Consider the following 16,517-nt stretch of genomic DNA (forward strand, 5'->3'; position numbering starts at 1 on the left):
GCCTGCAGTGAGGACTGTGTAGACATACAATTTATCAAGCAGAAAAAAGGTTAACTATTTGGCACTAGGTAACATGATCTTGAGATGGTGTTACCTATACTGTTCAATGGCTGCCCATGCACATAATGCTGGAACGCTTTCACTTGCAACTCCAATGTAGGAGCAGGGTTTTCGCCAAGGCTCCAAGAGGATTGATAAGTTGCCCAGAAACTGCATTTTATATCTCTGCGATATGCATATAAACTATGTAGACAAAAGTAATTGGACAACCCCACTAGTGTGGCTGTTTCAACTAGGACACTTGGTAGGGAGGCCCATGCACTTGCAGTTCTATGGAAACAATTAATGTTTTTATCAGGACGACAATGCCACCTGTCATGTGTGCAGGGTGATGCTGGACTGGTATACAGAAAATTTGGTAACCCGGATGGTATGGCCAACTCAGGGTCCAGATCTTAAACCCATTGAGATCCTCTGTGACTAATTAAAGTGACAGGTGCATTCTAGGTCGACTCGACCTTCTTCGGTGTCATAATTGGTCACTGTACTTAAGGCGGAATGGCAACACATGCCACTTGCTGTTGTCCAGGAACTTGTGGACAGTTTGCCAAGAAGGGTGTCTGCAGTAATCACTGCGCAGGGTGTGCCTACGAAGTACTGACATCAATAAAATCTCATTGATCTATTTGCTGTCACTGTCCAATCACTTTTGTCTACATAGTGTAGTATGCCCCCACTAACCCACCTATGATAGATAGACCCCATAGTATTTTTAAGAAAAATGATATATTGCAAGATGCACATATCAGTTAAGTCAGTGGTTCATTAACATTTTTGATTCACACCAACCTAGAGTTTTTTTTTTTTTTCAGGGCACCCCCAAGGCCAAAACATTTTTATTGAGATAATCGGCAAAAATGATTAAATTAAGTAAATTGTGCTTACTGTACCTATCATCCTTCAGGCCAGTTATGTGGTGTTGGCAGTGGTGTAACTAAGGGGATGCAGGGGGTATGGGCTGCTCCGGGTGACACCATAAGAACGGTTAATACTCAAATAGCAGAGCTGCACTGCAATTTGGCTGTCACCCCCTCTGATGGTGTCAATGAGTGTCTAGCATCAATGATCAACCATTCCACACATCCCCTGTGTCCAGAGAGGCTGAAGACTTCCCAGCAGCTCCCAGAGAGCTGGGCAAGCCCACGGCATGATGACAAAGGGAACATGACACACAGTCATGACCCCGAAACATGACAACTCAGCAGGCATGGCCTTGCGGACATGATGCCATGTCCCTTTTTGTGCAAGGGGTGTCTGGAGGTGTGACACCTCTGGATGATGGACAGTGTAGCACTTCTGTTTGTGCACATATTTTATGTTTGTAGCCACCAGCAATGGTATTGCCCATCACATTGACCAATACACATTTGATTTGGGACTGGACCACAAACTTGTGGCACCCAGTTTGGGAACCACTGAGTTAAGTGATATTGTTGCTAGAAAGTTAAGTGACCGGAATAGTCAGCAATCTGAAAAGTGTGAGGACATGATAGATGTAATTGTGTTTATTGTTTCATCTGTTATTTTGGAAACAGGAAAAGTCCAAAATGAGATTGAAAAAATTATTGGTTCATCGGAGCCTCAGGCAGTACATCGTAAGGACATGCCCTATACTGACGCTGTTATCCATGAGGTTCAAAGATTTGGAAATATAGTTCCTACTAATCTCCCGCATGCTACTACTCAGGATGTCACATTCAGAGGGTATTTTATCCCAAAGGTAAGAAACAAATCTTATCGTGTTTCCCATCATTGCAGGTCAGGGTCGTGCAGTCAGGATAGGCAGGGGTCTGCCTCCCCTATCATACCCCTGAGCTTTGATATAAAAATTATTAGAATAATACAAAGAAGATATGTATAATTTATATACATCTACTTTGTTTATTGTAATAATTTCTGTAGTTAACATTTACCTGCTTTGTGGAGCTCCCTGGGATTGCAGGGAGACAGGAGATGAGACAGGAGCAGCTCAGCCTCTATTCTGTATAGTCAGACACTTGCAGATCTGGGGGTGGGCCACACCATGGGTAGTAAATTGCACATAAAGATAGTTAATAGAGGCATGCCTCTGAGCATTGGGGCATGCCTTTAGCACTGATGGACACCTTGGATGTGTCATGTGACCAGCAAGTGCACTGCAGTGTTTAGAGATCAGAGCTAGGAGAGTGACATGTGACCAGGAAGTGCCCTGCAGTGTTTAGAGATCGGTAGCAGCAGCAGCATGAGAAAATACAGTGATACAGATAGGAGAATCAATTGACACTGAAGAGTTACATTGAATAGTGAGTGAGACAGGCTCCCTGCACTCAGACCCATCTCTATGTATGTCTCCCCAGCCATTTACCTTACCGCATGTCACTGTTGCAGGTGCTGCTTTGCTTTCTTCTGGGCTAATATACTTATTTATTAACAATAATTGATTTATATACTATTATTAGCAACATTTAAAAAAAATCCTAAATAATTGAATAGCATTCCAGTATAATGATTATTTCTGAAAAAAGATTGAGTACTTGCAAAAAGGAATGTGAGAAAGTAACAAAAATACAGTATCCTTGACTATATATTTTTAATTAATGCTGAGATAATTTATTCTTTCCTGCCAATTTCCTCTATGCTTTTGTTTAAAGAATAATTTATTTAACATTTAGCTTGCTGCAACCTTTATGGGAAATATGTATCTTCTGTGGATATAATAGTACATTAGTAAGTCTAAAAATACAAATGTACATATAAAACTCAAACCCTTCTAAAGCGAGGGGTTAAACATCATATGTTGTATTTAACAGTTTAGCAGCAAATGATATAATCGGCTGTCAGAAGGGTGATCATTCATGATGACAACAAACAGAGCAGAAGATATTAAAGTAAGATGAATGCAGTGTTAGTGAAAACAGGCGCCTGTCACAATCGGCGATATGTGTTGTGCTACCTAAGCACTTATTCAGTACCCATGCCACTTAAGGCTCATACCCACTTAATTATATGCTCCATGAGCAATATCGTTAAGTGCTTCCCCATCACTGCCAGGCTCAATGTCATTAACGACAATGAGCATACACACTGAACGATATCATTAATGATATCGTTCAGTGACGGCACCCTCCCTCACCCCCAGTACTTCCAGAACCTGGTGATATCATCAGGTTGCCCTGCAAGTACAGCTGATGAAAGACATCGTTAATGATCCGTGGAAGCGTGCATACACACTGGACGATATTGAACGAGATGAACGATAATGATATCGTTAACATTCATATCGTCCAACTTATCGTCTAGTGTGTATGCTGCATTAGTTTGACAAATTGCCTGGGCGATATGACTCTTCTCAGAGATTCCAGAGTATGACCCATGTGTTTGCACATGCACTGCCAAGTAACCTGTCTGTGATTGAAACCACATCTCCTAAGACTTATAGGGTGGGATGTATCAAGTATTGCATTTTGATTGTGACATATCCTGCCCCTATTCATCTGTATACCAGCATATTTTAAAGCCAGTATGCAGAATGAGTTACATGTTGGGACATCTCTTCCATGTGCATGGCTATTGGGGATTTTTTTGCAAAAGAAGCCCATAGGCTTCTATAAGCAATGTCCTCTTTTCATAGCTTTTGCTATTGGCACAAGCTCCGAAAAGTTATGCATTCCAGAGTTTTATTCATGCTGTGACATCATAATGCAGATCTATTCAATAGATGTGGGGATATATATGTATTGTGGTAAACCTCCACAACCACATTTTATACTTGATACAGTACATCCCACCTATTGCGAGAACATCTAGCAGTCAGTGCTATGTGATTGTTCTGTGAACCTGGCCTTTGTGCACACCATTGGAACATTTGAATGAGACATCAGCTTCTGACCTCAAGTTTTTATTTGATTCCTCCTCCCTTTTTTCTTATATTGGATCACTGTGTACAGACCTGTCCTGTCTGCAGACCCTGCTTTGCAATCGCCTTGTCTGCTCGCTAACAACTGCTGTGTACCGAATATTGTAATTATCTCTGGATTCCGTATCTGTCTCTTCCCTGCTTATTGTTATTGCCTTCCCATGCATCTGACCCAAATTCTGTTATTTGGACTCAGCGTGCTTTGTCCTTGCCATGTGTATTCTTTTCGGACTGTCTAACTAGGATTTACTGGTGGCCTGATAGACAGGTGAGGAGTTCATTAAAACTCATTTTGAATCACAGTGTAATTTTTTTCCATAGAAGTATAATCCATGCATTGGTTGATGGCCTGGTGCATAATATAAAGATGTTTATCAAATCTAGGAGAGAGACAAAGTGCAGGAGTTCATATCAACCAATCAACTTCTAACTGTCATGTTAGAGGCTGTGCTACAAAAATGACAGCTAGAATCTGACAAATTGTTGCACATTGAATGTGGTCAGATTTACATGGAGTTTCTATACAGTGAGTGTTGTGATTAGGGGTGAGCGGGTTCGGATTTCTGAAATCCGAACCCCCCCGAGCCCCCCCGATCCGAGTCCGATCCGAATCAGGCTCGACTTTTCCCGCCTGACTCGGATCTGAAATCGAGGCAAAACGTCATCATCCCGCCTTCCGAGTCTCGCGGGTTTTGGATCCTATATAAGGTACCCACGTCGGCGCCATTTTCTCACTCGGCTGTGGACAGTGAAGAGGGAGGGTGGGAGTTAGGGCTGTGTAGTGTAGTGTAGTGCTGCTGTTGTCCACTACTTCAAAGTCCATAGGGGCTGGCTGTGTTGTGCTGTGCTGCTGTTGTTAATAGGGGCTGTGTCCACTACTTCAAAGTCCATAGGGGCTGGCTGGACTGTGTTGTGCAGTCAGTTCTCCATAGGGGCTGTGTCCACTCCAAAGTCCTGTGCAGTGTCCCAGTCCTAAAGGAGTGCTGCAGTGTTGTCCAGGGGGTGCTCTGTCCATCAGGGGTGCTCCCCCCAAGTGCTAAAAAAATAATATATTTTCTGTGTTTGTGAATTGTGTGCGCAGTAGCCGCACGTGCATCAACAAAGTAGTGCCAAGCGTGCGCCTGTGTCATAAGTAAAGGGCCGGCTGGCTTGACCGTTAAGGGTGCTGTAACCCCCGAAAGTACACTCCAGTCCAAACCAAAAAAAAAATTATTTTCTGTGTTTGTGAATTGTGTGCGCAGTAGCCGCACGTGCATCAACAAAGTAGTGCCAAGCGTGCGCCTGTGTCATAAGTAAAGGGCCGGCTGGCTTGACCGTTAAGGGTGCTGTAACCCCCGAAAGTACACTCCAGTCCAAACCAAAAAAAAAATTATTTTCTGTGTTTGTGAATTGTGTGCGCAGTAGCCGCACGTGCATCAACAAAGTAGTGCCAAGCGTGCGCCTGTGTCATAAGTAAAGGGCTGGCTGGCTTGACCGTTAAGGGTGCTGTAACCCCCGAAAGTACACTCCAGTCCAAACCAAAAAAAAAATTATTTTCTGTGTTTGTGAATTGTGTGCGCAGTAGCCGCACGTGCATCAACAAAGTAGTGCCAAGCGTGCGCCTGTGTCATAAGTAAAGGGCCGGCTGGCTTGACCGTTAAGGGTGCTGTAACCCCCGAAAGTACACTCCAGTCCAAACCAAAAAAAAAATTATTTTCTGTGTTTGTGAATTGTGTGCGCAGTAGCCGCACGTGCATCAACAAAGTAGTGCCAAGCGTGCGCCTGTGTCATAAGTAAAGGGCCGGCTGGCTTGACCGTTAAGGGTGCTGTAACCCCCGAAAGTACACTCCAGTCCAAACCAAAAAAAAAATTATTTTCTGTGTTTGTGAATTGTGTGCGCAGTAGCCGCACGTGCATCAACAAAGTAGTGCCAAGCGTGCGCCTGTGTCATAAGTAAAGGGCCGGCTGGCTTGACCGTTAAGGGTGCTGTAACCCCCGAAAGTACACTCCAGTCCAAACCAAAAAAAAAATTATTTTCTGTGTTTGTGAATTGTGTGCGCAGTAGCCGCACGTGCATCAACAAAGTATGCCAAGCGTGCGCCTGTGTCATAAGTAAAGGGCCGGCTGGCTTGACCGTTAAGGGTGCTGTAACCCCCGAAAGTACACTCCAGTCCAAACCAAAAAAAAAATTATTTTCTGTGTTTGTGAATTGTGTGCGCAGTAGCCGCACGTGCATCAACAAAGTAGTGCCAAGCGTGCGCCTGTGTCATAAGTAAAGGGCCGGCTGGCTTGACCGTTAAGGGTGCTGTAACCCCCGAAAGTACACTCCAGTCCAAACCAAAAAAAAAATTATTTTCTGTGTTTGTGAATTGTGTGCGCAGTAGCCGCACGTGCATCAACAAAGTAGTGCCAAGCGTGCGCCTGTGTCATAAGTAAAGGGCCGGCTGGCTTGACCGTTAAGGGTGCTGTAACCCCCGAAAGTACACTCCAGTCCAAACCAAAAAAAAAATTATTTTCTGTGTTTGTGAATTGTGTGCGCAGTAGCCGCACGTGCATCAACAAAGTAGTGCCAAGCGTGCGCCTGTGTCATAAGTAAAGGGCCGGCTGGCTTGACCGTTAAGGGTGCTGTAACCCCCGAAAGTACACTCCAGTCCAAACCAAAAAAAAAATTATTTTCTGTGTTTGTGAATTGTGTGCGCAGTAGCCGCACGTGCATCAACAAAGTAGTGCCAAGCGTGCGCCTGTGTCATAAGTAAAGGGCCGGCTGGCTTGACCGTTAAGGGTGCTGTAACCCCCGAAAGTACACTCCAGTCCAAACCAAAAAAAAAATAATTTTCTGTGTTTGTGAATTGTGTGCGCAGTAGCCGCACGTGCATCAACAAAGTAGTGCCAAGCGTGCGCCTGTGTCATAAGTAAAGGGCCGGCTGGCTTGACCGTTAAGGGTGCTGTAACCCCCGAAAGTACACTCCAGTCCAAACCAAAAAAAAAATTATTTTCTGTGTTTGTGAATTGTGTGCGCAGTAGCCGCACGTGCATCAACAAAGTAGTGCCAAGCGTGCGCCTGTGTCATAAGTAAAGGGCCGGCTGGCTTGACCGTTAAGGGTGCTGTAACCCCCGAAAGTACACTCCAGTCCAAACCAAAAAAAAAATTATTTTCTGTGTTTGTGAATTGTGTGCGCAGTAGCCGCACGTGCATCAACAAAGTAGTGCCAAGCGTGCGCCTGTGTCATAAGTAAAGGGCCGGCTGGCTTGACCGTTAAGGGTGCTGTAACCTCCGAAAGTACACTCCAGTCCAAACCAAAAAAAAAATTATTTTCTGTGTTTGTGAATTGTGTGCGCAGTAGCCGCACGTGCATCAACAAAGTAGTGCCAAGCGTGCGCCTGTGTCATAAGTAAAGGGCCGGCTGGCTTGACCGTTAAGGGTGCTGTAACCCCCGAAAGTACACTCCAGTCCAAACCAAAAAAAAAATTATTTTCTGTGTTTGTGAATTGTGTGCGCAGTAGCCGCACGTGCATCAACAAAGTAGTGCCAAGCGTGCGCCTGTGTCATAAGTAAAGGGCCGGCTGGCTTGACCGTTAAGGGTGCTGTAACCCCCGAAAGTACACTCCAGTCCAAACCAAAAAAAAAATTATATTCTGTGTTTGTGAATTGTGTGCACAGTAGCCGCACGTGCATCAACAAAGTAGTGCCAAGCATGCGCCTGTGTCATAAGTAAAGGGCCGGCTGGCTTGACCGTTAAGGGTGCTGTAACCCCCGAAAGTACACTCCAGTCCAAACCAAAAAAAAAATTATTTTCTGTGTTTGTGAATTGTGTGCGCAGTAGCCGCACGTGCATCAACAAAGTAGTGCCAAGCGTGCGCCTGTGTCATAAGTAAAGGGCCGGCTGGCTTGACCGTTAAGGGTGCTGTAACCCCCGAAAGTACACTCCAGTCCAAACCAAAAAAAAAATTATTTTCTGTGTTTGTGAATTGTGTGCGCAGTAGCCGCACGTGCATCAACAAAGTAGTGCCAAGCGTGCGCCTGTGTCATAAGTAAAGGGCCGGCTGGCTTGACCGTTAAGGGTGCTGTAACCCCCGAAAGTACACTCCAGTCCAAACCAAAAAAAAAATTATTTTCTGTGTTTGTGAACTGTGTGCGCAGTAGCCGCACGTGCATCAACAAAGTAGTGCCAAGCGTGCGCCTGTGTCATAAGTAAAGGGCCGGCTGGCTTGACCGTTAAGGGTGCTGTAACCCCCGAAAGTACACTCCAGTCCAAACCAAAAAAAAAATTATTTTCTGTGTTTGTGAATTGTGTGCGCAGTAGCCGCACGTGCATCAACAAAGTAGTGCCAAGCGTGCACCTGTGTCATAAGTAAAGGGCCGGCTGGCTTGACCGTTAAGGGTGCTGTAACCCCCGAAAGTACACTCCAGTCCAAACCAAAAAAAAAATTATTTTCTGTGTTTGTGAATTGTGTGCACTGTGGCTGCACGTGCATCAACAAAGGAGCAGCGCCAAGCGTGCGCCTGTGTCCCATAAGTAAAGAGCCGGCTGGCTCATTTCTTAAAGGGTGGTGTAACCCACAAAGTGCACTACTCTCCAGCAAAAATAAAATAATATTTTCTGTGTTTGTGTGCGCTTTAGCCGCACGTATATATATCAATATAACATAAATGGAGGACCAAACTTTCTCCGATAAAAATAAAATAGGGAAAGATCAAGAACCACTTCCTCCTAGTGCTGTTGCTGCTGCTGGGAGTTGTTCATCATCCCAGAGAGGAAGTAGGAACATCACTACTTTTACTAAACAATTGACCCTCCAACAGTCCCTAGCGATGAGGATGAAGTACGACAGCAGTCATCCTGAAGCAAAACGTATAACTGAGGCCTTGACTGCTATGTTGGTGTTAGACGTGCGTCCGGTATCCGACATTAGTGCAGTGGGATTTAGACAATTGATGGAGGTAGTGTGTCCTCGGTTCCAAATCCCGTCTAGATTCCACCTGCATCCTCAAAGCAGCAGCGACAAGCGTGCGTCTGTCTGTTAAAGGGTGGTGACACCCTCAAAGTGTGCTACACAAACAATTAAAATATTGTTCTTTTTTTTTCTGTCTTTGTGAATTGTGTGGGCTGTAGCCGCACCTGCATCCTTAAAGCAGCAGCGACAAGCGTGCGTCTGTCTGTTAAAGGGTGGTGACACCCTCAAAGTGTGCTACACAAACAATTAAAATATTGTTCTTTTTTTTTCTGTCTTTGTGAATTGTGTGGGCTGTAGCCGCACCTGCATCCTTAAAGCAGCAGCGACAAGCGTGCGTCTGTCTGTTAAAGGGTGGTGACACCCTCAAAGTGTGCTACACAAACAATTAAAATATTGTTCTTTTTTTTTTGGTCTTTGTGAAATGTGTGGGCTGTAGCCGCACCTGCATCCTTAAAGCAGCAGCGACAAGCATGCGTCTGTCTGTTAAAGGGTGGTGACACCCTCAAAGTGTGCTACACAAACAATTAAAATATTGTTCTTTTTTTTTCTGTCTTTGTGAATTGTGTGGGCTGTAGCCGCACCTGCATCCTTAAAGCAGCAGCGACAAGCGTGCGTCTGTCTGTTAAAGGGTGGTGACACCCTCAAAGTGTGCTACACAAACAATTAAAATATTGTTCTTTTTTTTTTGGTCTTTGTGAAATGTGTGGGCTGTAGCCGCACCTGCATCCTTAAAGCAGCAGCGACAAGCGTGCGTCTGTCTGTTAAAGGGTGGTGTAACTCTCAAAGTGCTCCAAAAAATAAAAAACTATTTTTTTAATGTGTTTGTGACTTGTGTGCGATGTAGCCGCACCTGCATCCTTAAAGCAGCAGCGACAAGCGTGCGTCTGTCTGTTAAAGGGTGGTGACACCCTCAAAGTGTGCTACACAAACAATAAAAATATTCTTCTTTTTTCTGTCTATGTGAATTGTGTGGGCTGTAGCCGCACCTGCATCCTTAAAGCAGCAGCGACAAGCGTGCGTCTGTCTGTTAAAGGGTGGTGACACCCTCAAAGTGTTCTACACAAACAATTAAAATATTGTTCTTTTTTTTTAGGTCTTTGTGAAATGTGTGGGCTGTAGCCGCACCTGCATCCTTAAAGCAGCAGCGACAAGCGTGCGTCTGTCTGTTAAAGGGTGGTGTAACTCTCAAAATGTTCCAAAAAATAAAAAACTATTTTTTAATGTGTTTGTGACTTGTGTGCGATGTAGCCACACTTGCATCCTCAAAGCAGCAGCGACAAGCGTGCGTCTGTCTGTTAAAGGGTGGTGACACCCTCAAAGTGTGCTACACAAACAATTAAAATATTGTTCTTTTTTTTTCTGTCTATGTGAATTGTGTGGGCTGTAGCCGCACCTGCATCCTTAAAGCAGCAGCGACAAGCGTGCGTCTGTCTGTTAAAGGGTGGTGACACCTCAAAGTGTTCTACACAAACAATTAAAATATTGTTCTTTTTTTTTTGGTCTTTGTGAAATGTGTGGGCTGTAGCCGCACCTGCATCCTTAAAGCAGCAGCGACAAGCGTGTGTCTGTCTGTTAAAGGGTGGTGACACCTCAAAGTGTTCTACACAAACAATTAAAATATTCTTCTTCTTTTTTCTGTCTTTGTGAATTGTGTGGGCTGTAGCCGCACTTGCATCCTCAAAGCAGCAGCGACAAGCGTGCGTCTGTCTGTTAAAGGGTGGTGTAACCCTCAAAGTGTGCTCCACAAACAATAAAAATATTCTTTTTTTTTTCTGTCTTTGTGAATTGTGTGGGCCGTAGCCGCACTTGAATCCTCAAAGCAGCAGCGACAAGCGTGCGTCTGTCTGTTAAAGGATTACATCGGTGACAGCATCCAAGTAGGCATGTCAGACAGTCCGTACCTGTACTGGCAGGAAAAAGAAGCAATTTGGAGGTCCCTGTACAAATTGGCTCTATTTTACCTGAGTTGCCCCCCCTCCAGTGTGTACTCCGAAAGAGTGTTTAGTGCAGCCGGGAACCTTGTCAGCGAAAGGCGTAGGAGGTTGCTTCCACAAAATGTGGAGAAGATGATGTTCATAAAATGAATTATCAACTCTTCCAGGGAGACCAGCCTCCAGAACGTACAGAGGGACCTGTGGTTCCAGCAGGGACGAATTAATACTCTGTGAGGATGAGGATGTACACACTGAAGAGGGTGAGGAATCGGTGGATGAGGAGGATGAGGATGACATCTTGCCTCCGTAGAGCCAGTTTGTGCAGGGACAGATAAATTGCCAGCTTGTTTTGTGGGGGCCCAAACGAACCAATCATTTCAGCCACAGTTGTGTGGCAGACCCTGGCGCTGAAATGATTGGTTTGTTAAAGTGTGCATGTCCTGTTTATACAACATAAGGGTGGGTGGGAGGGCCCAAGGACAATTCCATCTTGCACCTCTTTTTTTTCTTTGCATTATGTACAGTTTGGGGCCTAGTTTTTCAATGCCATCCTGTCTGCCACTGCAGTTTCACGCCTAGATGGGTCACGTGTTTGTGCCGCCCACTTGTGTCGCTTAGCATAGTCATCCAGCTACCTCGGTGCAACCTTTTGGACATAAAAACACTATTGTGAGGTGTGAGGTATTCAGAATAGACTGGAAATGAGTGGAAATTAAGGTTATTGAGGTTAATAATAGCATAGGAGCAGAAAAACCTACAAATTCTGTGATTTTAGCTGTTTTTATGCTTTTTTTCAAAAAAATACAGATCCAAAACACAAAACCCAGAACCCAAAACACGCAAGGGTGGTTTTGGCAAAACCAATCCAGATCCAAAACACGAAGAAAGATCCAGATCCAAAACCAAAACACAAAACACGAAAAGTGGCCGGTGCACACCCCTAGTTGTGATACAATTTGAATAAGTGCCCTCATCACCCATAATACAGTAAACAATTCCATCAATAAAGGAAGTATTATTTTTGTCACACATTGGGGTCACATCAGTATCGTCCGTCCAGCGGCGTCATGTTACTGCCATCCGTGCCATCCCTGGCTGATTCTCACACACCTCAGACCTACACTGGTTCTTCTGCATTTGTGACTGGCATTTAGCCTGCTTGCTGTTCCCATGGCAGCAGAGCATGGTCGTGGCATCTTGGATTTTCTCAAATGACTGCATCTGCCAGATTCCAACAGTCACGCACATATGACCTGTATACTCATTAGGTGCTAAGAGCACTCTATATAAACTCTCTCCAGTGTCTATTTCATTGCCAGAAACAGCACTCTTCTCCCAGAGAACACTATCCTGGCTGTTGGCTGTGGTGGTATCGGGAAGCTGCGTGTACACAGGACCCATTCTGCGAGCATGCAAAATGGGTCCTGCATAGTTGCACACAGACCCTTGAATGCCTCTGCCTGATTGACAGGCAGAGGCATTTAAGGGCCGGTATGGGGGCAGGGTCGGCTTGTGTTCTTGGAAATGAGGGCGTGCCTGCCCCGTATTCCGGAAGTGGCCATCCCAGGATCTGCATTGATGTCCTGGGCTCGCAAGGTGGCCAGTCTGAGTAAGCTGAGGCTTACTCAGCTGGCCGGAGGCCCAGCGCTGTCCACCATTGCGACCATCAACCACCGATGGTCACAATGATGATCCCAGCCTGTGACCTCCATCGCAGTGCTGAGATCGCAAATGCAGCAGGACGTGTCATACACCTCCTGCTACATTTGCATAATAGCAAGGATCGCAATTGCAAAGATGCCTGCGTGCATAAATCATATATCTACAGCCTGCGTGCAGCTTTGCATTTGTGATCCTTACTGAATCAGGCCCTAAGTTACAAACTACAGTACCTGCATTTACAAAGTGCATCTGCACCTGACCCATTCTTCAATTACCTGTATTTACAAGTGCATACCGCAGTTGACTCAATCTACAGCTACCTGCAATGCAAGTATATTCTGCATCCTATTCAGTCTGCATTTTTCTTAAGCATCTACCAACTGGGCTGTTCTGCACTTTGCACTGATTCCAGCAGGTGTCCCACTACCTACAGGTGCATTCCTCCACACCCTACTCTCAGTAGTGTGTAGCTCTCAAGTATTTCCATGCCCTGCAGGCTGTTCCCGGTACTCAAGGTTGTTATACCTACAGCTTGCCTCTACTATACTGCAGTTCTGAGAACAATATTATCAATAGACTAAACTTAATGTGTTTCCTGCACTCCATTCTGCATTTTCCAAATATTCTATCCATACCCGTTCATTCACAAGCAACCATACATAACCTACTAGTATTGGTCTAGATGAGAAAGAGCTTAATCATGGCTTCAAGCTTCAACTATCCTCCTAACTACAAAGCTAACTGTACGGTTCCCAAACCAGTGACGTAACACTTCTGTTCCCATCCAGTACAAACTAGAGTCAAATTAAATGTTAAGGATTGAAATGAGTCTGAGCTTTTTAGGAATAAAATTGGGCCATATAGGTGGACCATGTGGGTCTAAACTAGGGATGTGCAGGCTGGATTAGTTCGGATTTTCCCACCAAATTCAGATTTTTCCTGTCAAAAATCAGGTCTCAGAAAGAGGCAAAACGTCATCTTTCATGGATAAATCATCTTTCATGGACTTATGTCCAGGATTGATGATGTTTGTCCATGAAAGGTGGCGTTGTGCCTCTTTCTGAGACCCGATTTTTGCCGGGAATAAACAGAATTTGGTGGGAAAATCCAAACTAATCCGAGCCTGCACATCCCTAGTCTAAACAGTGATCACATTCTGTTTCTATGTAGACTATTTAAATGTTTGCACCATGAACTGCTGTTAGATACTTGCAATGTTGCTAAGGATATTAACACTGAATAGTATACACTTTGATTATTCTATACATAAGTGTCACTTGTTCAAATATTATTACTTCTTCAGGGGACACACGTAATCCCATTGCTGACATCAGTGCTGTATGACAAGGATCACTTTGAAAAACCAAAAGAGTTTTACCCGGAACATTTTCTGGATGCCGAAGGCAATTTTGTGAAGAATGAAGCATTCATGCCTTTCTCAGCTGGTGGGTTAGTTTTGATATTGTGCGTTAGTGTAGTTACAGTACATAGAAGGAATGGAGGAAAAGGACCTAACTTATGTTATCCAGGAAAAAAAACATAAGAAGATGAGTACAAATGACAATATCACAATTCGGAGAGCCACAGTAATCTTCAAATATTAGACTATAAAAACTGGATAGAACAGTGTAAAGAAGATATTACAGTTCCTGAGCTGAGATTGCTTTCATAAGCATGCTGTTTCATCATTCTTAAAGACTATAGACAACTCCCACTATGCAAAAAACATTGTTTAAAAGTGTTTAAAGTTCATGCATTTTTTAAAAAAATGCTATTTTTATGGTATATGTGTTTAAAAAATTTTTTCTAAAGAACATGACAATTTCTGAGTGTATTTTTTTATTTGGGAAAAATATTAGCCAGTTATGTGGTTAAGTCAGAACACCTGAAGTAAAGTACTTTGAAGAAGTACAGTATATACAGTATATTATTGGTAATATAATAATACTAAGGTTGTCCAACACATGTTCCTTTGTTGTAGGTAGGAGAAGCTGTGCCGGAGAAAGCTTGGCCAAAATGGAGCTCTTCATGTTCTTCACAAGTCTGCTGCAGAACTTCACTTTCCAGGCTCCTCCAGGGGCCACACTGGACTTGACACGTGCAGTTGGGCTGACGTGTCCTCCCGTGAGCCACATGATTTGTGCGGTGCCTCGTACATAAAATAGTATTGCGACAAGCACTAAGAAAATAATTTTAATAATTTCCAAGCTAGGTTTATGGAGACATTATGAAAAATATATCTTATGTTCAAATCAATGTAAGTCATGTACAATGTCTGGGCATTTTCTTATGTGAAATGTTATTATTGCCCATTTTCAAGCCCTACATTTGTTCTACACATGCAACAAGTTTATTTGAATTAGTCATAAGAGGTATTAAATAGAAATTAGTATCTTATCTTCTACAAATACTTCTGTTTGGTCTACTGAAATCAGATTTGAAGACACTTTTCTGCGCATTTTCCAAATTTCTTCGGCAGGGTAAAATGCCAGGAATCACCATGTCTGAATTACTCCTGACACAAAACAAAGGAGCATTGGGATTTCCTGATTTAGGCACTTACTCATTGCCTATTTTCTTTAGGTATATCAGTGACTGGATGTTAGGGAGAAGTGTATACACTGACTCCACTTTCTTTCATCCTTTCTCCCCCACTGTTTTATGGAACTCTAAGTCTCAAGATATTTTGAAATCCCTTCATTCTTATATCTTCTTTAGAGATACTTTTCAAGCTTGGATTTCCATAAATAAACATTTTCAAAAAGATCATCGCTTCTCTCCTTATATGTGATGTTTTGGGCTAATCATGCATTGCCTCCCTCGTCATTTGACTCAACCTTTTTGCTATGGAGAGAAAAAGGCCTAAATGCCGCTACCAAAGTATTTGATCCTGGATGTACTTTAATGTCGTTTTGCAATCTCCAGAGCCAATATAGTATTTCCCCACCAAATTGTCTACATGTACTTGCAGATGAGGCATTACATCTTCTCATTTCAGCCCACGTTTCCACCATCCTCGCAAACTGTTCCTATTAGATTCCTCATTAATCATATTCAGTCCGTCTCATTCAAGACTACATTTATATATTCCAATACGGTTAACTCCTCCCATGAGGTTCTATGGAGCAGAGCCTATTTAACTTGGCATGTAGATATTCCTATGTTATCTTGAACCAATAATCTTTTCCAGCATTTTAATACCATTATCCGCATACTTCAATCAGCCTATTTACAAGAAGTCCATATTCAGACTTTATTTAGGGCTTATATTTCCCTGGGCCAATGCAAACACATGGTTTCATCAGAGTCGGGCGAATGTGGGAAGTGCCATATATCTAATGCGTGCTTAATGCACTGTCTCTGGGATTGCAGGAAGATCAAAAAATTTTGGAACAAGGTCACTATTTATATTAGTAACATCTGCAAACTGAAATTGTCACCTGACCCTCTAGCATGCCTGGGCTCTAATTTTAAGAACTGGGATCTTGGAGTCACCAAAAAACAAGTGATTCCATTTATTGTGATTTCCGTTATGATCGCTAAAAAACTAATAAACTAATCACTGGACTAAACCTACTGCTCCCTCCATTAATACATTTAAACTAAAATTATTACAATTTCTATATGTTGATAGGAGATCCAATTTTCCTGATCTGAACAAATGTATGGAATAATTTTATGTGAAATGGGCATTATACATTGAATCGTTAAACACCTCAATCCAATCCCACATACTAAATATATCCGAATCCACAGATTGGTACTTATATGGACAGTTAATGAAAACTCTTAGTACAATTGGACTAACTTATATTTCAATACGCTGACGATATGATATTGTTGTCTACTGACATAAGCTGCTAAATCTTCCTACTAGACGGTATCCATCCCTCTGCAAGTCTTTGTATCCTATGTAAGTACCACCATAATATTCATACAGATGGGCAGGAGAGGCATGTTTTGTGAGATGCGACTGTCCTCACTCATACCAAATTACCCCCTTCCCATTCCCTATGTATATTCCCTTGTCT

The 16,517-nt window shown here is 43.3% G+C and overlaps 1 protein-coding gene across 1 annotated transcript in view; it reads left to right on the forward strand.

The window, feature by feature from the left end:
- The window catches only part of LOC148533762 (cytochrome P450 2K4-like), a 36,517-nt gene extending 20,209 nt beyond the window's left edge, over positions 1-16,308 (forward strand). The window contains exons 8-10 of the mRNA XM_088467248.1: positions 1,596-1,780; positions 13,790-13,931; positions 14,468-16,308. Of these exons, the coding sequence (XP_088323374.1) occupies positions 1,596-1,780; positions 13,790-13,931; positions 14,468-14,646 (506 nt within the window). The 3' untranslated portion in view covers positions 14,647-16,308. The remainder of the gene's footprint in view (positions 1-1,595; positions 1,781-13,789; positions 13,932-14,467) is intronic.
- Positions 16,309-16,517: the final 209 nt, after the last annotated feature.

The sequence above is a fragment of the Taudactylus pleione genome, unplaced genomic scaffold (assembly GCF_031769625.1).
Source record: "Taudactylus pleione unplaced genomic scaffold, aTauple2 ptg000070l, whole genome shotgun sequence".
In the NCBI taxonomy this organism is placed as follows: domain Eukaryota; kingdom Metazoa; phylum Chordata; class Amphibia; order Anura; family Myobatrachidae; genus Taudactylus; species Taudactylus pleione.